At 45.3% G+C, this 24580-nt stretch overlaps 1 protein-coding gene across 5 annotated transcripts in view; it reads right to left on the bottom strand.

Moving 5' to 3' along the window:
* The window catches only part of ZC3H4 (zinc finger CCCH-type containing 4), a 90992-nt gene extending 80093 nt beyond the window's left edge, over positions 1–10899 (bottom strand). For 3 of the 5 annotated variants that reach the window (XM_077457477.1, XM_077457810.1, XM_077457564.1), the window contains exon 1: positions 10452–10899. In XM_077457477.1, the coding sequence (XP_077313603.1) occupies positions 10452–10552 (101 nt within the window). In that variant the 5' untranslated portion in view covers positions 10553–10899. Of the gene's footprint in view, positions 1–3405; positions 3633–10432 lie in introns of those variants that run through there. The other 2 variants (XM_077457649.1, XM_077457728.1) reach the window with 2 other exon arrangements.
* Positions 10900–24580: the final 13681 nt, after the last annotated feature.

Genomic DNA, 24580 nt, shown 5'->3' with positions numbered 1-24580 from the left:
GTACCGTGTCCCCAGTCTCTGACCATCTCCTGTACCATGTCGCCAGTCTCTGACCACCTCCTGTACCGTGCCGCCAGTCTCTGACCACCTCCTGTACCATGTCGCCAGTCTCTGACCACCTCCTGTACCGTGTCGCCAGTCTCTGACCACCTCCTGTACCGTGTCCCCAGTCTCTGACCACCTCCTGTACCGTGTCCCCAGTCTCTGACCACCTCCTGTACCGTGTCCCCAGTCTCTGACCACCTCCTGTACCATGTCCCCAGTCTCTGACCATCTCCTGTATAAAAATATTTTTTAAAAACAGTCATTTTCGGTATCAGTGCTGTTTCGGTATCGGTTTCGGTTTTCGGCCTAGTGTATTTTTAATTTTCGGTATCGGTTTCAGCACCAAAAAACGCATTCGGTGCATCCCTACCGGCTGCTTTTATTTTTTGACAGCTCCAATTACCGGACTTCCTTAACACTGAGGAGACCCACTGACTGCTCAAAGAGCCGAGCCTGAAACTATCGGTTTCAGGTAACGGTGCATTTGCAGAAGTACCGATACTCGTGCAAATACTCTGTATTAGCACCGATACTAGTATCAGTGCAACCCTAGTGTAAACCATGCACTGTTCTGCTTACAATTGTGGCAAATGACTGAAAACTATGCCAGCCTCTCCAGCAGATGCAAGACAGCTCAGGTCAGAGTTGCGAAAGATCTTTTGTACGTAAAGGATCACCTACTGAAAAGATTTTCCATAATACACATTTCCTGGTGCCAGATAATACTGTTTAACTGTGAGAGGCCGTCATATGACGTCCTCTCAGAATTCCGCTCTCGCACGCACTCAAGAGCATCCGGCTCTCCACAAATGACAGAGCGATCACTTGTAAACAAACCGGCGTCATAACATGTTCGGTACAGTGGAGGGGGAAGAGATCGGTGTCAGCAGCGCTGTGGGCTGTATCTGCAGTGCCCACAGTGCTGCTCACCGAAAATTAACCCCTCAATTCCCTGCCATACCCTGCAATACCCTGCCAATACCCAATACCCTACAATAGCCAATACCCTGCCATACCCAATACCCTGCCAATACTCTGCAATACCCAATACCCTGCCAATACTCTGCAATACCCAATACCCTGCCAATACTCTGCAATACCCAATACCCTGCCAATACTCTGCAATACCCTGCCATTTTTTTATTTTATTTCAGGCTTCCCAGCCTAGAGGTGAGATGCAGGGTCTTATTGACCCCATATCTCACTGTAAAGAGGACCTGTCATGCCATATTCCTATTACAAGTGATGTTTACATTCCTTGTAATAGGAATAAAAGTGATCAAAAAATAAATTTCTAGGGAAAAAATGTCAAACTAAAATAAAAAAAATAACATTTTTTTTTAAAGCACCCCTGTCCCCATTTGCTCGCATGCAGAAGCAAACACATACATAAGTCCCGCCCACATATGAAAACGGTGTTCAAACCATACATGTGAGGTATCACTGTGGACATTAGAGCGAGAGCAATCATTTTGACCCTAGACCTCCTCTGTAACTCAAAACATGTAACCAGTAAAAAAAATGTAAAGCGTTGCCTATGGGGATTTTTAAGTAGGGACGTTTGGCGCCATTCCACGAGTGACATGTTAGGTATCTATTTACTGGGGGTAACTTCGTCTTTCACATTATGCAAAAACATTGGGCTAACTTTACTGTTTTGTTTTTTGTTTTTAAGCACAAAACTGTTTTCTTTTAAAAAAAAAAAGGGGGGGGGGGGTTCGAAAAATTACCGTGCGTGATAAAAAGTTGCAACGACCACCATTGTATTCTCTAAGGTCTTTGCTAAAAAAAATATATATAATGTTTTGGGGTTCTATGTAATTTTCTAGCAAATGATGATTTTTACATGTAGGAGAGAAATGTCAGAATTGTCCTGGGTGCTCCAGAACGCCTGATGGCGCTCCCTGTATGTTGGGCCTCTGTATGTGGCCACGCTGTGTATAAGTCTCACACGTGTGATATCACCGTACTCGGGAGTAATAGCAGAATGTGTTTTGGGGTGTAATTTGGGGTATGCATATGCTGTGTGTGAGAAATAACCTGATAGTATGACAATTTTGTGAAGAAAAAATAAAAAAAAGGGAAAAAAAAAATCTTGATTTTGCAAAGAATTGTAGGAAAAAATTACAACTTCAAAAAACTCATCATGCCCCTTACTAAATACCTTGGAATGTCTTCTTTCCAAAAAGGGGTCATTTGGGGGGTATTTGTACTTTTCTGGCATGTTAGGGTCTCAAGAAAGGAAATAGGCCGTCAGTCCTTCAGGTGTGATCAATTTTCAGATATTGGCACCACAGCTTGTGGACTCAATAACTTTCACAAAGACCAAATAATATCCACCAATTTGTACTTATTTTACCAAAGATATGTAGTAGTATAAATTTTGGCCAAAATGTATGAAGAAAAATTACTAATCTGCTAAATTTTATAACAGAAACGAAGAAAATTCATTTTTTTACATCTTTTTTCTTTTATAGCACAAAAAATAAAAAACCGAGCGGTAATTAAATACCACCAAAAGAAAGCTCTATTTGTATGAAAAAAAGGACAAAATTTTCATATGGGTACAGTGTTGCATGACTGAGTAATTGTCATTCAAAATGTGAGAGCACCGAAAGCTGAAAATTGGTCTGGTTATTAAGGGTGTTTAAGTGCCCAGTGGTCAAGTGGTTAAGAGACAAGCAACAAAAATAAATAGAAAAACTGAAAAAAAAAAAAGCAGCCAAAAAGTTTCAGCAATAGTCAATTACAAAATTTTGTTTCTGCAACCTATTTAGATGTGCGAATGTTTGACTCAATTGTTGTCTAATTCTTCAGGTAACTCAACTAATGTTTATGGGGATACAAAAACTTCATCATCCAGCTTACAGAGGGTTAAAGCACAAGACCTACAGCTACACATGAAAGCCACAAAGTCTATTTCAGTTTTATCACTTTATGTCCCTCCAGAAAGGAAACAATTATATTTGTCATATTTATAAACGGCGCAACCCCACAGTATAGTGACCAGACAGGCCAGAGGCTTAACCATATAAATCTTGACACCTTTGAAGTATAAAGTAAGGTGTCCTAGAACAAATCCAACTAATAATTAGGAAGTCTTGTATATATGCTTATACAAAGGGACAAGCTGTGAGAAATTTTACATCTAACTCATGTTTCCTTCTGCAAGAACCATTTGTAGTATCTGAAAGCAAAACCTCTCAGAGTAGATATGTAGGCATGCGAGAAAGAGAGTGATAGAGAGACGGGACCTTACTGTGTGTGCGCTGATAGTGCAGAACTGGTTATTTCACACAAACGTGTTGCTGAGAAAATACATTTTCGTTTGGGGGGGGGGGGGGGGGAGATAATACTCACATTCTCAGTTTCACTGTAATAAATTTTTACGCTCCTGCTTTCCTGCTATGAGGGAATAGAAATGGGATTGCACCAAACTGGAAATCATTCAATTTTTTTTGTTAAAGTAACTAAGCTTGAAATAAGGTAGGTGTTTAGGTAGTGACTTTGACGAAGATTCCAGAATTTTTAATTTTAGCTCTTGTTTTCCGGGTCTTGTTTAAAAAAAACTGCAGCTCATAAAGGAGGGGAGGGTTCAAAGAAGAAAGGAGAAGCAAGACACTGGTTCAAAGGTCAGTTGGCAGGGGCGAGGCTTCGCTTCTGCAAGAGTAGCAGGTTATTAAAATGAGGTGTGGGTGGGGGAAAGTATTTGGCATCTGTTTGTAGCATGGAGTAATAATCCAAGCTCACAGAGATTAAAGCCAAACACTCATGCATAAAGAAACCTAGGGCGTCCCCATTTTTGATGAACAGAAAACCCTCCCCCACCCATACGCTGCCATTTTAAAACACTGAAGTCAGCCGAGAGCAAGTTTAACCCTTACTAATATGAATGAGCAGGAATTCCATCATACTCATGGAGGAAAGAAAAAAAATCGGGAGAAAAATAATGGTTTAAGTGTTTTCCTTCTGTGCAAGCACCAATAGCTAAATGAGAAAATGTCCCGCATCTATGTTTTCAACAAACTACCAAAAACTTCCACACGAAAACATGGACACTGCCTTCAACTTAACCACTATAAAAAGTGGGATTTTTACTTTAAACTGTTTGATTCTTTTTCATGGAATTTTAATAAAATAAAGTTCCTTATTTAGAATACATATACTTTATGTTGGTAAAGTGACAAAATAAAGTGACTTCAGTGGAGAGCTTCAGTAGAGGGGGATGGTAATTACGGGGAGCAGCAACCCAGGTAACAAGATCAAAATCAGTTTTTATCAGTGTACGCAGGGAAAAGTAATGACAGCTCATTTATGAATGGTTTCTGATGATTACATCATTACTTTTTATAATTTGCCACTAAAGTTCCAGAAGTCTTATAAGAGGTCTATAGCACACACAGACATTGGGGTTGATTTACTAAAATGGGAAAGTGCAAAATCTGGTGCAGCTGTGTATAGAAATCAATCAACTGCCGCCCAGACATTTGACATGTCAAATAGCCACTTATTGCCGATGTTCTGGCATATTCAGTCCAGCCATCATATAGCGTCCGCCCCGTACTGCGCATACGCAGTACGGGGCAGAAGAAGCTTCGTAAAATTTCCGAAGCTGAGCGGCGCCTGCGCCGTGAGTGGAGGTGGTAGCCCCACCATCCAAGCGGACATAGGGTTGTGAAAATTAGACCGCCCCTCGCGGGCGAGCTTTGCTCGCCGTGCTTCGGGCTCGGCCTCGCTCGGCTCTTTTTTTGTTCCTACTCTATGTCCACTTGGATGGTGGGGCTAGAACCTGGACTCAGTGCACAGGCGCCGTTCATCCTCGGCTATTTTATGAATCTGTGTTGCTGTGTACTGCGCATGCGCAGTACACAGCGGACGCTATCTGATGGGGGACCTTATATGATAAGGCACCGGCAAGGGCACTGTCCCAATCTGTGCGGTGCTGTACCGATTCCCATAAGTAGTTCCTGCACTACTTTTGGAGATTTCAATAGACATCTGGGCAGGAACCGGTGCAGACATCTCTGAAATTGCTCCCAAATTCAGACTAAAATGCGGGTTTGAAATTGTTCGCGTTCAGCTGAACTCGCACAATTTCAAACCCGCCTTCAGTATGAACCCAAGCTCCAGGTTTTTTTGTGTCAAAGATTACATTAACTGAACAAGCTAAAGTTAGTAGCAGATTGGCTACCATGCACAGTTGCACCAGTCGTTGTACTCTCCAGTTTTAGTATATCAATCCCATTAGGGCTGGTTCACACCTATGCAGGTTGCGGTTGAAATGTTTTTCACGTGTTTTTGATGCGTTTTGTGTTTTTGGGAGGTGTCTGTTGTCTTGCAGGAGAAACGTCAAAAATGCAAGCACTGTGATTTTGATGCCTTTCCATTAAAGTCTTTGAAACCAAAAATGCAACCTGCTGTGGACAAAAAAAGTCCCTGAACCTTTCCAAAAAATGCACCAGTGAAAAACGCACAGATGTGAACATGACCCATAGAAAATCATGTTTAATAGACTAGTGGGTTTCTGCAAAACTGGAAAGGCACTGAAAAATGCATCGCTGTGAACCAGGCCTTATGCTTTACAATGACAAAATGAACAAAAAGAAAGTGGAGGTGTTGCCTATAGCAACCAGATTCCAGCTGTCATTTTCCATTTTCAGATTATAAAGTCACAGTGGGTTGCTTTTCTCCTAAATAGTTTCAATTACAGGTCTGTACTGGCAATTCCACAAGACATCGAATGCAATATTTATGAACCCGTGTGACCTGACCATAAATTAACAATTTCAAACTGTGCAACATATCCCAGAGAGGCTCTCCAATGCAGGAAAATGTCTATTCTCCAAAGCCAATTAAAACAAATGATTCAAATCAGAGCCATTCCCAAGCCATTCCTCCTTAAGGTAACCAAAGAGCGCAAAATGAAATCTGTACAATTATACCTAGTCCACATCAACAGAGGTTTTAGTCCTGTGGTGGAAATGTGTAGAAAAGGTTAAAAACAAAGAGTATTAATTGTTTTTCTCTTCAGTGACTCCAAGTCACGTGGCTGAGGAAAATTGCTAGTTGCTAATCACAGACACCCAACCTATAACTTCAAGTCTGCCAGTATTGCAACAATATTACATCACAAACTGCTAAACCCCAAGGGTGACCACAACTATGCAGAATAAAGGACAAAACCCATCAAACATCCTGACAGGGAATTTTTCTGTCAAGGTTGAGAGCCCATAAGCACATCTTTATCAGTTGCAGTGTGTTGCGTTTTCTCTATAATTAGGAGAAACCCATATGACTAATCTTCTGGATCACCCCCAGTCCAGTTGTATATAAGGAACTTGTACACGTGTCCATATAGGGCATCTTCCATGCTATGAATAGACTAAAACATAGTTTGGAGAGCTCATGAGCCTCGGACCACAGGCCTCTGCCTTCACGTCTGAAGCACACGAAGTAGCTCTGCCTATCTGGACCACACAGAACTGTCTGCACAAGGGCTTTGCTGCTTGCAGACAAGTTCATTGTATTAGCATATTTAGGCTGTCATTCCCAAACCAAACTTTATCATACTAGAGAGGATTCAGGGAAATCTATCCCTCCCTCCACCTAAAATCAGAACTTAAAGTGTCACTCCACCCAAACGGGGAAGTTCTGCTGATCACCATCCTCCCCTGCTACATTTAGGGGGCCGGTACCGGCTCAGTTCCCCACAGCAAACTGACCGGGAAGTTTAGGCCCCCCCTCCTTCCCTCACAGGTCCCAGAAGACTCCGGCCCAGTCACAAAGTGCAGTACTTTGCACATGCACAGTAGGAAACCAGCTGTGAAGCCACAAGGCTTCACTGCCATTTTCCCATAGTCAAGATGGCGGCGACAGCACCCGATTGAAGAATTGGCTTGGGTGAGGACACTGCTGGATGCCTGGACAGGTAAGTGCCCTCATATAAAAAATTCAGCAGCTACAGTTTTTGTGGGAGCCTGGCCCCGTGGCTGGGGAAATTGGAAACCAGCCTTGAAGCTGCAAGGCTATGGATGAGCACCAGATAGCTGTTCGAAAAATTTACTTGGGTGAAGACACCACTGAATTCCCGGACAGGTAAGTGCCCTAATGTTAAAAGTCAGCAGCTACAGTATTTGTAGCTGCTGACTTCGTTTTTTTTTTTGTGGTTTTATTTTTTTTTTGGGTGGGGGGGCACTTACCTACGGTCTCCTTTTTATTTTTCTAAAGTGCTGCATACTACATAAATCATGTACAAAATTAACAAATGCAGCGCTGTTTCCTCCGCTTAGGCCACAATAGAAAAGACATTATGCTCATCTGCAGCACCAAATGATTAGGATATTTACAAACATTCAAAAGGAAAATTTAAAAACTTTGCTCCAACTCCCACAACACTCTCAGGAATTAAATGTTATTCTTATTTCCAACAGTACTAGAGTTACATCAACAGATAAGATCACAAAACCTTCCAATCAGCAAGGTCTGCCAGGACCACACCAACTTTCCTGTGCAAGGACACAGCAAACCACACAAAATATCTTAGAGTAAAATCTCACAATCTCATAGTAGATAGGTAATATATAAAGTATACGCATAGCCATTTTTTTTGGGGGGGGGTTAAAAGAGGGAAAATGTAAGCCCCTGCCAGATATTTTTGCTGTCCGTGCACCATTGCAGCAAATTCCCCACACTTCCTGTACCACTGACAGAACAGGAAATGAGGGGAAATTCCCCTCGTAGACAGTTATCCCTGAAACAATTATCCCCATTGGATGATTTTCCCTCACCTCTTGTTTTAGGGACGAATCAAAAATTTTGGATCTGCCCTTATTTTCTCAGTAGTAATGGTCAGCAGTACAAATAGAGGGGTGAATCTACCTAGACAGCAACAAAAACATCACAGAGGGTCCAACTCTTCCCACTCTATTCAAAATAAAAAACAACAAAAAGTTTTGCCTGATAGTGACAGACTTTAATCTCAGTTCACATATATGCAAATCAAATGCGTTTTGAACTGCATCTGATTCACATAACATGTGAACCAGACCGGCTTTCAATTGGGGCGGTGGCAGTGCAAATTAAAAAAGGGTCCTGAATGTTTTCAGTCTGGTTGAGGTGCGATTTACACGTGAAAGTTCACACCTGACCTGCATATATGTGAACCCTTAAGGCCAGTTTTACACTGCTGTGCTTAGGCTGCAGCACAGTGGTAGCTGCAATTGTGTGTTTTACCCCATGTTCACACTGGGCCCATTGACATGTCAGTTCTCATGCCAAATCAGCGGATATTGCCGGCAATCATCCCAATCGGTGAGATGCCAACTTTGAGGTGCCGTACCGATTCCCCAAAGTAGCTCCTGTACTACTTTTAGTGACTCCGGAGGCGATCCGAATAGACATCTGTACATGAGCCCGCACAGATGTCTGTCAAATCGCCCCCCGAAGTCGGACTGCATTGCCGGTTTGAACTCACGCTTTCTAATAAGGATGAGCTCAGGCGTGTTCGCAATCGCACGTGCAGAGTCCGCCACTGCACAGCGCTAATCACAGGCAGTGAGACATTTCCCAATCTCTGCAGCCGCGCATCGGGACAATGTCTCAGTGATTGTGATAAGCGCTGTGCAGTGCCGACTTCCTGGCGCACTTTGCATGTGAGGTTGCGAACACGCCTGAGCTCATCCTAACTTCTTACCCGCATCAGTGTGAACCTGAGCTCAGACGCAGTCCCATAGACATATTAGATTGTGTGTTTTTGCTGTGTTTTCTGAAAGCACAAAGATAAAGATGCAGCTTTCAGGACTTTCAGAAACTGCAGCAAAAATGTCCGATCTAATAGTCTATGGCAGTGATGGCGAACCTTGGCACCCCAGATGTTTTTGAACTACATTTCCCATGATGCTCATGCACTCTGCAGTATTAGTTGAGCATCATGGGAAATGTAGTTCAAAAACATCTGGGGTGCCAAGGTTCGCCATCACTGGTCTATGGGGACCGTGGCTAAAAAACACACAAAAATTGCAGCTACATCCACGCTGTGTGCAAACCGCAGAGCAGCAGTGTAAAATTTGTTGCATCTATAACCATTTTTTTTCTAGTTTGAGGAAAGTTAGAACCTCTGTCAGGTTTTACTGTTAGCAGTGGCTCCAATTCAGACACTTCATGTTCTAGTGGCACCATGTCTGCAACAGGTAAACAAACAATAAGAATCGGATAAGCATCTTAGCATCCCCTTACTTGCCTTAAAAAAAGGGTTAGTTACGCCTGTCTGTGTAGGAAGTGGAGACTTCCCCTCACTTCCTGTCTGGTCAAAAGGGAGTCACCAGGACAGGAAGTAAGGCAAAATCTCTCTAACGGAGTCCTAGATAGCAGCAAAACCTGACAGAGGTTGTAGTCACGCTTTCCTCACTACATCTTCAACAAGAAAACAATTCTGGCTGTAGACACTCTGACACCACAAACGTCCCAAACAAGGACAATACAAAATGCCAATTCTCACAGTTGCCATTTTCATTACATTTCAGCCCCGAATAAAATCACAAACTGGAACCTATCGCGGGGGGGGGGGGGGGGGGGGTTTGTGGATGCGGGGTGGACAGCAAGTACCCCTACAAAGTCCTGTTCTACCTGCACAAACGTCACTGTGCCCCCCCCTCGGCACACCCACCAGGCCCCCCCCAAGACCTGCAGACACAAGAATAACTGAAAACACAGACTTGCGAATGTTAGAACAGCATTGCAGGAATAGAACATTGACATTTTGGCCACACATTGCTCACACATCCGTCACATTATCACACACACACAGCGACATTCTTACAAAAGGCTATTTTTACACCCCCAGTTCTTTGTAGAAATGAAGGGCCGGAGGGGCTGGGGGTCTCCTGGCCACCATTAGGATCCAATGTCACATTAGATCCCAGACCGGACCTATGATCGGAGGGGCTGGGGCGTACACCCCACAAAAACACACGTAACACCCCGTTCTATCAGCGGACCGCCATAGATGTCGCCGTGGCCCCTCAGAGGGGCCCCCCCAAGACCTGCGGACAGAAGAACGACTCTGAAAACACAGACTTGCGATGTTAGAACAGCATTGCAGGAATAGAACATTGGCACATTGGTCACACATCGGTCACACACACAGCGACATTCGCACAAAGCCATTTACGCCTTGCTTTGTCTGGCAGACACAGAGGCCCGGGCTGGGGGGCTTTCCTGGGGGCCCCCGGATTAGTACATTTCGATTCCGTGGCCATGGGGTGTGCTGGCAGACAAAGAGGACACGATGGCAGTCTTTTTACCTTGTACTGGACCCCCCAGATGGTGGAAGCCCCCCAGCCCAGCCCCCTCCAGACCTGAGGACACAAGGGTGACTCTAGACACACACACTGTGGATATTACTCGACCTTTCGGCGGGGAGGAAGAGGAGGTTTGGTTCATTTTCATGGTTTGATGTTGGGGAGGAGGATTCATGGACACTGGTGCCCTCCACGGCCATAACAAGCATTAACTTTCTGTACTGGACTTAGTGTCACTTGTGTGAGCGGCTACATCACATGAGAGTCCAACGTGGTGTGCTTTGCACTGTAACAACGGCGGGGCCCAGCTAGAACTGTAGGGCGGTTTGGAGGGGTCCACAGCGGCCCCTCTACTGGCTTTCGCCTCAGGTGGTGAGGTGGTGGGCAGGGAGCTCAGTGGAGAGGGTATAAGGCGGGAAAGGAACACAGAGAGGTGGGAGGCAGGACGGGGGGGATTTGGGGTGTCAGTCCCTGGGAAGCGGGGATAATTCCGTGTATCGTGGCGCAGTGAGAAGACACAGACTCAAAATGGCGGCCGCGCAGGACTTAGGAGGAGGCGACTCTGCTCGTTACGTCACAATGCTTAACCGAGGCCGCCGCTTTTTTTTTTTTTGTTCGAAAGGGGAGGAGGAGGAAGCATTAGGAAGTTTCCGGAGAGTGGGCGGTGGCGTGAGTTTGAGGGGACGCGATTGGTCGGGGGAGCCGCACCTAGAGGTGAGAGGGCAGATTCGTCAATGAGACAGCGGGGAGATGGGCGGAGAGTAGGAAAGGCGGAAAGTGGATTGGGTGCGGTGGGCGTGACTCTTAGTGAGGGAGTTTCGCAATGCAATATGGTAGTTGTAGGCTGGAAAGTGTGTGTCGTCATGTAGTGGCAGGTGTAACGCACGAGGTGTTCCATGCAATAAATGTGTCCTATGGCGTCACTTGACACTGGTACGCTGGAGGACGTGCGGTGTTTCTGAGGCGCACTGGGGGTCACACTGTGGTTTCTATTCATTCTCAGTAGCACCCCAAAATAACTTTCCGAAGGAGGTGTAGTGCGCTGTGTTCACACTTCAGCGTTTTGTATATAAAAGCTCTAATACGCTGGAGGAGAAAAAAGCGAACTATACTTTATGGAGACATCTCCAGTACTTGGAGCTCAAAAAAGTCATGGAGCTTTTTTTTTTGGCACGCTTTTACTCCTATAGAAATGAATGGAAATGTGCTATTCACACGTGTTGTCACCATACTTGTGCGATTTTCTGCTCAAATGAAAAAATAAAATCAGAATAACATGAATAAATAAATACACAAATACCTAATCATTGTTAATAAATAAATTAATACTATGTAATAATAAATAAATAATAACCCTAACTTTTAAAAAAACAATTAAATTATTCTTAGACCCCTTTCACACCACACCGCCTATAGCGTCGACGGTAAAACGGTGCTATTTTTAGCGGCGTTTTACCACCGGATTTGCGGCGTGTTTTGGCCGCTAGCGGCGCGCTTTTAGAAAGGGTTAAAACCACCAGCAATACGCCGCAATAGCAGTGTTTTGCCGGCGGTATTACAGCGCTGCCCCATTGATTTCAACGGGGAGCAGCGGTAAACACACCGCTCCAAAGAAGCTGCTGGCAGGACTTTTCCCTGACTTCCTGCCAGCGCACCGCTGTAGTGTGAAAGCCCTCGGGCTTTCACACTACAGACAATGGTGTAGCTTTTTTAGGGAGGATTGCAGACGCTATTTCTAACGCTATAGTGCCTGCAAAACGCCCTGGTGTGAAAGGGGTCTTAAAGCGGAGGGCCACCCAAACAAAAAAAAAAAAACATTAATAAAATGTAAAAAATAAAAAAATAATTTTTTTTTTCACTTACCTGAAACGCTGTTGCTAGGCAGTCTTCCTAATCTGTGGCACTTCCCCCTCTTCGGCGATCGGCCCCATTGCCTTCTGGGACATGTGTGTGTTCCAAAACACAACGGGGCCATTCACAAAGCACCGCATGACTCACGCATGCAAGGCTCCACTGCCTGTTTCCCTTCGTTAAGATGGAGGCGCTGGCAGCCGATCCGATGGACGGATCGGCCTCGGGGAGGTCAACATCGCGGGATTGTTGGACAGGTAAGTGTCCTTATTAAAAGTCAGCAGCTATATTGTTTGTAGCTGCTGACTTTTTTTTTAAAAGGATTGGCTAGAAGGCCACTTTAATAAAATATTAATAATAATAATGTACTTATTTATTTTGTGTTGGGGTGTTTAGTTATGTATTTTATTTTTTAACCACTTGCTTACTGGGCACTTAAACACCCTTCCTGCCCAGACCAATTTTCAGCTTTCGGTGCTCTCACACTTTGAATGACAATTACTCAGTCATGCAACACTGTACCCAAATGAATTTTGTGTCCTTTTTTTCCCACAAATAGAGCTTTCTTTTGGTGGTATTTGATCACCTCTGGGGTTTTTATTTTTTGCGCTATAAATGAAAAAAAGACCGAAAATTTTGAAAAAAACGCATATTTCTTTGTTTCTGTGATAAAATTTTGCAAATTATAATTTTTTTTTTCATAAATTTTGGCCACAATTTATACTGCTACATATCTTTGGTAAAAATAACCCAAATTAGTGGATATTATTTGGTCTTTGTGAAAGTTAGAGAGTCTACAAGCTGTGGTGCGAATCGCACAAAATTAATCACACCTGATGTACTGGTGGCCTATCTCATTTCTTGCGACCCGAACAAGTCAGGAAAGTACAAATACCCCCCAAATGACCCCTTTTTGGAAAGTAGACATTCCAAGGTATTTACTAAGATGCATGGTGAGGTTTTTGATGTTGTCATCTTTTTCCCACAATTCTTTGCAAAATGAAGATTTTTTTTTATTTTTTATTTTTTTTCTCACAAAATTTTCAATGTAATAGGTTATTTCTCTCACATGGCATGTGTATACCACAAATGACACACCAAAAAACGTTCTGCTACTCCTTCTGAGTATTACGATACCAAATGTGTGAGACTTTTACACAGCCTGGCCACATACAGAGGCCCAATATTGAAATAGCACCATCAGGCGTTCTAGGAGCATAAATTACACATTTCATTTCTCAACCACCTATTACAGCTTTGAAGGCCTTGGAGCACCAGAACAATGGAAATGCCCACAAAGTGACCCCATTTTGGAAAGCTAACACCCCAACGTATAATCTATGAGGCATAATGAGTCGTTTGAATGGTTCATTTTTTTTCCAGAAGTTTTGGGAAAATGTGGAAAAAAAATGAAAACACATTTTTTTTACGCAAAGTTGTCCATTTATAAGATATTTCCAACACATAGCATGTACATAGCAAAAATGACACCCCAAAATACGTTCTACTACTCCTCCTGAGTATAACGATACCAAATGTGTGAGACTTTTACACAGCCTGGCCACATACAGAGGCCCAATATTGAAATGGCACCATCAGGCGTTCTAGGAGCATAAATTACACATCTTATTTCTCAACCACCTATTACAGTTTTGAAGGCCCTGGAGCACCAGGACAATGGAAATGCCCACAAAGTGACCCCACGTGGCACTGACGACACGTGGCACTGGAGGCAGATGGCACTGGAGGCAGATGGGGCTGACAGATGGGGCTGGCAGATGGGTCTGGCAGATGGGGCTGGGGCTGGCACTGGGGCTGGCACTGGCAGATGGTGCTGGCTATTTGCTCTAGCTAATTGCTCTGGCAAATGGGGCTGGCAGATGGCACTGCAGCTGGCAGATGGCACTGGCGCTGGCAGGTGGCACTGGCAGGTGGCACTGGGGCTGACGGATGGCGCTGGCAGGTGGCACTGGGGCTGGTGGCACTGGGGCTGGCGGATGGCGCTGGCAGGTGGCACTGGCGGCACTGGCACTGGCGGCACTGGCACTGGCGGCACTGGTGGTAGCAGGTGGCACTGGCACTGGGGCTGACGGATGGCGCTGGCAGGTGGCACTGGCAGGTGGCACTGGCGCTGGCAGGTGGCACTGGCAGTGGCGGCACTGGAGCTGACGGCACTGGGGCTGACGGATGGCACTGGCAGGTGGCACTGGCAGGTGGCACTGGTGCTGGCAGGTGGCACTGGCAGGTGGCACTGGGGCTGACGGCACTGGCGGCACTGGGGCTGACGGCACTGGCAGGTGGCACTGGCAGGTGGCACTGGGGCTGACGGCACTGGCGGCACTGGGGCTGACGGCACTGGGGCTGACGGCACTGACGGCACTGGGGCTGGCGGGCGGCACTGGGGCTGGCGGGCGGCACGGGCTGACGGCACTGGGGCTGACGGCAGGCGCTGGCAGGTGGCACTGGCGGCACTGGGCTGACAGATGGCACTGGGCTGACAGATGGCACTGGCACTGGGGCTGACAGATGGCACTGGGGCTGACACAGGCACTGGGGCTGGCACTGGGGCTGACACTGGGGCTGGCACTGGGGCTGACACTGGCGCTGGGGCTGGGGCTGGCACTGGGGCTGCACTGGGGCTGACAGATCGCTCTCCCTCCTCACACGCTGTCTCTGTGTGAGGAGGGAGAGACACGGCAATGGGAGATGATCTCATATGTTTACATATGAGATCATCTCCCATTGGCAGCTGCGATCGCGCTGTGAACGGCCGCTTTGATTGGCCGTTCACGGCGATCTGTATTCGCCTGTCTCCGGGAGACACGGCAAATACAATACTTCCGCGATGCGCGCCCCCGGCGGCGCGCATTGCGGAAGTAAACACCAGGCCGTCCAGGGACGGCCAGGCGAAGGAAGCCGTCCGCTCTAAGGCCGTCATTCGGCCATAGGGCGGGTGGGAAGCGGTTAAGGGTTAGGGGTTAATTATTTGTTTATTTATTTATTATTACTTCATGTTCATTTATTGAATTTATGATTATTTTTATTTATATGTGTATTTATTTTATTTATTAATTTTAATATTATTATTAGTGGTAGTATTAACACCTTAACCCTGAAATAAATAACCCTAACCTTAAAGTGGATCTTCAGTAATTATTTAATCTTTCCATCTTTTAAATCCTCTGCCCTTGTTGTTTTAAATTTGGATAGTAAAACATTTTTTTTTTCTGCCAGTAAACACCTTATACAACCCACTTCCTGTTTTCTGGTCTGGTAAAAAGCCTAGACTTATGACATCATGCACAGCTCTCTCTCTCACACTGTGGTGAGAGTTTGGCAGGAAGGGAGGGGATATGAGTCATAAGAGGGCCAATGTGAGCTGCAGAGCTGTCCGTGTGCCTCTGTGTGTGTAAATCCAGGAAGTGAACAGGCAGCAGCTTCAGCTGCCTGTGACAGAGCGAGGCTCTGTCCCTGTGAAATTGGAGGAAAGAGGGATCTCCAACCCTGTGTCCAGGTCTTGGTGATAACGAGCAGGGTGTGTGCCCAGCTGCACACAGGCCATATAATGAAGGGCTGTTGGTGAGGGATGGTGGAGTGGAGTAGCTTGCTGCTGTGCATGTCCAAAGAGCCCAAAGCTGTGTGCGTCCAAAGAGCCCAAAGCTGTGTGCGTCCAAGGAGTCCAAAGCTGTGTGTTGAAGGGCTTGAAGCTGTGTGCGTCCAAGGAGCCTAAGACTGTGTGTATCCAAGCAGCTCGTTTGAAGGGCAAGTACTTATAGCAGCACTACTGCTGAAGAGTAGCCAGGTGGGCTAGCATTTTTCATTTGGATTGTGTGTATTTAATTTAAGATTGGACCCCTGCGTGGGATTCCTGGATGGACTATTTTGTTTTTCCTTTTAATAAACGTGGGCTACCAGGCCCTTAACTATAAACGCCTGCCTGATGTGGACTGAAAAATGCCTCTAACCACTTGAGCTAAACACCCCAATGTCACACTGCCCAATGTTAAAATGGCTGCAGCCAGACTCAGTGGAGGGAGATTTCTGCAGCATATTTGGAAAGTACAGAATCACAGTATATATAAAAAAAATATGCAAAGTGGTTGGAGGGAAGTGTCAGAATGGTTTCTATGGAGAGATTAGATGAAAACGGACAGCGTGCCTGTTTTCATTAGATCTCACCTGATCCGATAGCGACGGATCCGGACATAGGGCCAACCGTTACCCCTTACCTTATTGAAAAAAAATAATAATAATCATAAATGAATAATAAAAAAAGAAATAAAAGCTAAAGCAAAAGCTGAAATACCTAGCAACTAATGATGCAACGCATGATAATTTTCTCTATTGGCTAATATAAAAAAAAAAAAAAAAACACTGTATAAGGCTGGATTCACACCTATGCATTTTTGGTTACAGGCGTCCTATGATTCTGCTTGCGCAAGTGTCGCCCAGCGAATCCTGGCAAAATGGTGCAGTGATCGGGGTGCCATTGGAATCTGCTTGCTCAGAGGGGCATTAGGAGAGGCTGCAAATCCTGACAGGGTCACTGACTCGTCCTGTGAGGCTGGCTCCAGTCTTGCAGGGGGGGATGGTATCTTACAGGCATTTTTAGAACCCCTGGACCTAGGCGGTGATTTACCAGTGCCCTTGCTACCTCCCCCTGAGACCCTCTTACGAGGAGACATAGTCCTAAGCTACAAAGCAGAGGTACTAATACAAAGTGCAATCACTGTTGTGCTAAAAGTCTCACAATAACATATATATGCTTAATACTGCACAACCTGATGCTGAGTAGGTGTCTAGGTTTGCCTGGATCCAATCCCCTGGGATGCTTATTGCCCACAGCTCCTGTGTTTCTCACTTACAGTCCCCTGACGCTCTGGGCTTTTAAAACTGCCGCCTGGCGCCTGCGCAGTACAGCGCCGTGCACACCAACGTGCACGGCTCACAACCACACTCCCCCCTCCTCCATTAGACCGGGAGCGCGCTCGGCGCACGTGAACGCGCCTGTGCGCATGCACGTGGACCGCCGGAATCCATGGGGGGAAGAGGAGTCTCATCAGAGCTGCGTGGGACCCCCAGACTATGAGGGACCCCTGTATTACCTTGTTGTGGCAGGGACTGCAGTGGAGATGTGAGACCTCTGGAGAACCAGGCTTCACTGAGCGTGTGTACTGAAAGGCATGTAAGTATGCATCAGGCTGATCTTACTCCCTCTAGTGGTGGAAACCAGGTAAGACATACAACTACTCAAAATGAAGAAATCCATCATATAATTATATATATAATTAACTTCCCTTACCTGTCCTCGCCGCAGGAATTGCTGAAACAGACAGATTCCAGCCTTCACCCATCACGGCGGGCAGAGTTAGCCAACCTTCAGGTTTATCTGGGGTTCTTTCTCAGAAGAACCTCCTACCTGGACCTTGTAAAAGACTCTGCCAGAAACTTTCGTGTGCTCTGTGTAAACAGTACACCAAGTCTGGTTTTCCCAGAGCCCAGTCTTCCAATGGAGAGGACTTACAGGCCAAACCTCGTTTCTTCGGATGACGAGGCCCGGGTACCATACCATCTTGGGAGTCAAATATCGGCCCGAGATATGGATCCAGTTTGTTGTAGCCCTTAGGCCCCCGCAGGGACCTGAGCAGAGCTTTCTTCATAGCACATGTTTTACGTGACCAACCACCATAGACACTGGCGAAAAAACTGAGGTGCCTCCCATATGGGAGGGGTTATATAGGGGAGGAATTCTCCTTAATTGGGGTTAACCAGTGTCCAATCACCAGAGGTGACTATATAACCCACTATGTAATGAAGCTCCTGTGTCCAGTGATGTATGATTAAGAAATATATTTTTTTACTAGTAATGGCAGCGATCAGTGATTTTTATTATGGCGGACACATCGGACATTTTTGACACATTTTTGGGACCATTGTCATTTATACAGCAATCAGTGCTATAGAAATGCACTGATTCCTGTGTAAATGACACTGGCAGTGAAGGGATTAACCACTAGGGGGCAATGTAGGGGTTAAGTGTGTCCAGTGGAGTGTCTAACGGTGGGGGGGCGTGTCTACACGTGGCACGTCACTGATCTCTGCTTTCGATCACTGGGAGCAGAGATCAGTGACAATGTCACTAGGCAGAACGGGGAGATGCTTGTTTATATTAGCATCTCCCCGTTCTTCCTCTCCATGAGATGACCATGGGTATCCCCGCGGCGATCGAGTCGGCAGGACCTAGGACCTGACTCGCGGAGCTTGCCACGCGCAGGCCGTCTCTTAAAGGGCAACGTACAGGTACGTTAGTTTAGAAACAATAAAACACACTTCCGCCCTCACACCTGTGTATCACCACTGCGCTTACACAAAAAAACAAAAGACAAAAAAATAAAAACAAAACAAACAAACACGTTACGTTAGTTAGGTACGTTAGTTTGCCTGTACGAGCCCTTCTGCGGAGGTATATCGGCGTGAGGCGGTTGGCAAGCGGTTAAAGCATGTTATACAACACAGTGCTTGTGCTGTGTAATTTGACCCTCTGTAACACCTAAAAAACCTGGCTGATGCTGCCAGGCTGTGTCCTCCCCTCTGTAAACTGACCACAGTATATCATGGCTGCTGAGCCCTGACACCGTGATCAGTTTATGCGTCTCTGTCATCCACAGCTCTGCTCTCTCCCCTCTCCCTGCCTGTTTGCTTCTGTATCAGTGCCTGACCCCTCCCCTCTTGCTGCTGAGGTTTCATTTAAACTTTATACCATCTTGTCTGTTTAATAATCTTCTGTGCCCCTGTGTCTGTGTTTTTATAAAAATAAGCCACTCTTTACCAGTTTTCAGAGCGTGTATCACTGCTCGTGTAACCCGCCGCCTCTTTCCTTCTCTCCTCCTCCCCTCCAACTCCCCAACTGACATCAGTGGGGAATCCTCGGTCCCACCAGCTGCAACTGTCAGAAGGGGACAGGAGAGAGCCTGCAGGTCACATGAGCGGCGATCGGTGCTCTGAAAACTGGTAAAGAATGACTTATTTTATAAAACACAGACACAGGGGCACGTAGGATTATTAAACAAACAGGATGGTATAAAGTTGAATAAGTGGCTTAACAGCCACTTTAATTTATGTCCCTCCTCTATTCCAATCTGATCAAAAGCTAAGTGTCTTACAATCGGGGCTTTTTTTCAGCAGGAATGCGGGGGAACGCAGTTCCGGCACCTCCAACACTGATGTATTGTTACTGGAAGGGATCTATTTTTGCGCGGGGGGGGAGGGGGTTATTGTTGCTGGGGAGGTCTATTGTTGCTGGTGGGGAACCGGAGGGTCAGTTGTTGCTGGGAGGGATCTACTCTAGAGGGAGGGGTCTATTGATGCTGGCTGCTGGTAGATTGGTTGTTGCTGCCAGGAGTCTATTGTAGCTTGGTGGGTACTTGTGGTTGATCCATTGCTCCTGGGGGGATCTATTGTTGCTGTGGAAGTGGGGTCCATTGTTGCTTGCTGCAAGGAATTTATTTGACTGCTTTTCATAACTAAGTACCACAAATGTTACTTGGTTCTGTATTCTCTAAAAGGGGCAGTACTGGGAGGTGGGTATGGGGTGGAACCAAGAAACGGTGCTCAGAGGTGGGTAGGGGGCATGGACAAGGGGTGACTTGGAAAGGGGGAGTTCCTGTACCTATTCTCTGAGGAAAAAAAGCCCTGCTTACAAACCCCCTCAGTTGTTTTTGAGTGCTAAAGGAGGTTGAGTTTTGAAATGTTAGATACCTTGATGCCTTGAAAAAGTATTTATACCGATAACATTTTCCTCAATTTTGTCATATTACAACCAAAAAACGGAAATGTATTTTATGTGATAGGCCAAAACAAAGTTGCACATGATTGTAAAAGTGGAAAGAAAATGATAAATGGTTTTCAAATTTTTTTTACAACTAAATATCATAACCAAAAAACATAAATGTATTTTATTGGGATTTTATGTGATATACCAAAACAAAGTTGCACATAATTGTAAAAGTGGAAAGAAAATGATAAATGGTTTTAATTTTTTTTTTACAAATAAATGTGTCAAAAGTGTATGAATTTGTATTCAGCCCCTTTTACTCTGCTACTCCTAACTAAAATCTAGTGTAACCAATTGCCTTCAGAACTTAAGTCACCTAATTAGTAAATATAGTCCACCTGTGTGTAGTTTAATCTCAGTATAAATATAGCTTTTCTGTAAACCCTCAGAGGTTTGTTGGAGAACCTTAGTAAACAAACAGCATTATGAAGGCCAAGGAACACACCAGACAGGTCAGGGATAAAGTTGTGGAGAAGGTTAAACCAGGGTTAGGTTATAAATATCCCAAGCTTTGAGCATCTCACGATGCACTGTTCAATTCATCATCGGAAAAAATGGAAATAGTATGTCACAACTGCAAACCTACCAAGACATTAAGGGTGTTGAATATAATCGTAGCATCGATGCATCACGATTCAGCAGTCGATGCTACAACCGGCATAATCAATTGGTGGATGATGTCATCCTCACTTGCACTCGCAGCGTTTTCTACTTACAGATGTTAAAATAACTGTCTTAATGAACCCCATGTTACAGTACATTAAATGCCCCACTATACATGCTTTTTAAAAAATATGTAGCGACATACCGCATTTCTCAGAGTGCCCTTCGGCGCTCATGTGGCTGTCCGGCCTACCTCTCTCCTGATCTGACAGCTACAGTCAGAGGGTGGGGCTGAGAATCCTCTCCTGATGTCAGTTGGGAAGAGAGAGTTGAGAGGCAGGCCAGGCAGTCACATGAGTGCCGAGGGGCACTCTGAGAAATGCGGTATGTAGCTGCATATTTTTTAAAAAGCAAGTACAGTGGGGCACTTAATGTACTGTAACACGGGATTCATTAAGACACAGTTATTTTAACACCTGTAAGTAGAGAACGCTAGGGGCGTAAGTGGGGATGACATCATCCACCAATCGATTATGCCAGTCATAGCATCAATAGTGGACATGAACACAACACGCTGTTCTCTATGGGGTGATCAGATAGAAACAGACAGTCTGTCCCATTTTTTATTTATTTATTTTTTTTTTATTTTTTTTTAGTGGATAGGATCGAATACTGGCGATGTCAGCGGACATATCTCTGCTGACATCCGCCGCTCCATAGAAAACAATGAGTGGTCCATCTGAAAAACGAACAGGCAGACCTGATCAGTCCACTGGTGTGAAAGAGGTCATACAGGCAGCTAATAAGATCATTGATGTCTGCTGGCTCCACAAAATGGTGTTGGGCCTACAACTATGCAGGCTTCATCAGGTGGGAGGTCAATCAATCACAGTTTAAGGGACTCCCAACCACCTCTGGAAAAACTGTAAGGTTCCACGGAACCCTGGTTGAGAATAGCTGCTCTATAGTTTTAGATTGTAAGCTCTCACAAGCAGGGTCCTTCCAACCCCTTTGACTTGAAGTGTTTTGTAACTGCACTATTGCCCTTTAATTTTATAACTGTTGGCACTGTGTAAGTCCCGTATACTGTATTTATCGGCGTATAACAAGCACCCCAAGTTTAGGAGGGAATTTAAGAGAAATTTTTTTTTAGGAGGGAAGTTTAAGGAAAAAAACATTTTCCTTAAACTTATTTAAAAAATATTTAAATGCCCATCAATGCAGCCTTGTCGGTGTCATTTGCAGCCTTGTATTGCAGGCTTGTCAGTCATTTGCAGCCTTGCATTTGCAGCCTTGTCAGTCGTTTGCAGCCTTGTCAGTTGTATTTTCGGCCGCACTCGGCTGTTCTCGGCTATTTTCGGCCATTCTTGGCTATTTACGGCCGCTCTCGGCGGCTTCCGGCTTGCCGAGAACGGCCGAGTGAGGCCCGAAGATAGCCGAGAATGGCCGAAGATAGTCGAGTGCGGCCGAAGATAGCCGCGAACTGCTAAGTGCGGCCGAAAATACACGGAAGCCGCAGATAGCGCCAGAAAGCCCTAGCAGCAGCGGGGGATCGGCGTATAACATGCACCCCAAATTCCCCCTGATTTTAGGGGGAAAAAAGTGCGTGTTATATGCCGATAAATACCGTAATAATAATAACTCCTGTTTACTTTTCTCCTAGCAGTTATATAAAAGGGACGGAGGAGCTGGGCCATCATAAAGAAAAATTAGACACACTAAGAAGTGGAGATGGCTATGATGTGCAAGGTGGGAGGGCCATGTGATGGGGAATTCACTAGTCAATTTTCCTAGCAGGTTCAGAGGCACATGGCAAGTAAATAAACCTTCGATTGTAAGCGTAGGACTGATGTGAATGTATAGTATGTAGAGAGCTGCATAAATTGTCAGCACTATATAAATACCTGGAATAAATAAATAAAATACATTAAAAAAAAAGCCAAAGCTTTCTTGTTGTTGTCTTTCATGATGATTGATGCAGTGACATTTTCAATATAAAAACTTTGTAGGGGTTTTGTTCTAAGGTCTCTTTCACAAGGGCGCGCTAGACTGTACACCTTTGTGAGAGCCATGTTGTGGTGTTTCATGAAACCCTGTGCAGGTAGTCCCATTCATGTCAATTGGGATGCAGCGGCTGCATGGACACAGCAGGCTCTGAACGTAAACATTGAGTGTTCAAGGCTGTGCCCAAAAAACAGATTTAGTAGCATGAGGAAGAGTTATCACTTTTGGTGGTGTTTTTAATACTATCTGTGCTATCATAGTAACAACCCCACCAATAGGGTTGCCACCTGTCCGGTTTTGACCCGGACATTCTGGTTTTTGCATCATGTCCCCGTGTTGCCAACTGCCAGACACCCGGACACATTATTCTGACAGCATACTTCTCAGTGAGATGGGTGGGGAAGTGCCTGTCAGCAATGTGTTGTCCCCTCATCTCTGTCCCCAGTCCAAACTCAAGTGACCACACACTGCCAACATTTCTCTCTCTACTACTGCTGCCTTCTTTCCCCTCACTGATCTGCAGATGTGTGTTGTTTGTGCTATGCTGCTGATTTTATCAAATGTGCACGCAGTTTATTGAAACAGCTGATGCCACGTCACAGGAAGTGATGTGAGTTCGACATTCTGTCAATTTCGACAATTTGTCCACACACAGACAAGCAGCCCAAAAGTTCTGTGGATATGGAATCGGTAATGAATAGAAAGATTTACATTGTCCAAAAGAATAGACACCCCCAACAGTTCTGTGCTAGATGACCTTTCAATCTAATAAGGTAGTTCCAGCATTCACCTCATGAGGGGCATGTAATTTCCCATTTACATGAGGGGGGCTAAAATAGGCTGTTGAGCTCCATCCAGCAGCTGTATTTGTAACCAGCACTATGGATGTGATGCAGCAAAATTTAAGAAAAAAAACAACCAAGCACTACGACTGTCAAATACAACTCATTCCAGTGAATAAGTCGCTGCCACAAGCCAAACGTCCCCCCGATCCCAAGCACCCTGATCCCGTCACCCTGATCCCAATTACCCCAGGCCCATCACCCTGATCCTGAGCACCCCAGGCCCATCACCCTGATCCCGAGCCCCCCTGGCCCATCATCCTGATCCCGGGCACCCCTGGCCCATCACCCTGATCCTGAGCACCCCTAGCCCCAAACACCCCAGGCCCATCACCCTGATCCCGAGCACCCCATATGCATCACCCTGATCTCAAACACCCCAGACCCATCATCCTGATCCCGAACGCCTCAGACCCATCACCCTGATCCCGTCACCCTGGTCCCAAGCACCCCAGACCCGTCACCATGATCCCAAGCACCCCAGACCCATCGCCCTGATCCCAAACAGCCCAGCCCAGACCTGTCACCCTGATCCCGAGAACCCCAAACTCATCACCCTGATTTCTGATTTTTTTTTTTTTTTTTTTTTAGGAGAGACCCTAGGGAATAAAATGGCGGTCATTGCAATATTTTATGTCACACGGTATTTGCACAGCGGTCTTTCAAATGCATTTTTTGGGGGGACAAAAATCTACTTTACTGAATTAAAAAAAAAATTAAAGTTACCCCAATTTTTTTTTTTTGTAAAATGTGAAAGATGATGTTATGCCGAGTAAATAGCTACCTAACATGTCATGCTTTAATATTGTACACGCTCGTGGAATGGCAACAAACTACATTCCTCAAAAAATTTCCATAGGCGACACTGTGGTAGAAATTTAGCGATACCTCACATCTGGAGCTTCTGGGCTTAGGTTTTTCACTCTGAATGCTTCTCTTTTCATGAAATAGCGATATAAATTTTTTACATATGCGTGTGTGATCTATGTATGCATTCACTTCTGCATGCGAGCACGGGGGCCCTTTAAAATAATTTTTTTATTTTACCGTATATACTCGAGTATAAGCCGAGATTTTCAGCCTCTTTTTTGAGGCTGAAAGTG

The sequence above is a fragment of the Lithobates pipiens genome, unplaced genomic scaffold, assembly GCF_037356315.1.
Source record: "Lithobates pipiens isolate NorthernLeopardFrog02 unplaced genomic scaffold, aLitPip1_a1.2 Scaffold_1, whole genome shotgun sequence".
Taxonomy (NCBI): domain Eukaryota; kingdom Metazoa; phylum Chordata; class Amphibia; order Anura; family Ranidae; genus Lithobates; species Lithobates pipiens.
Note: the sequence above shows the minus strand (reverse complement) of the source record. Positions and strands in the feature narration are given on the sequence as shown.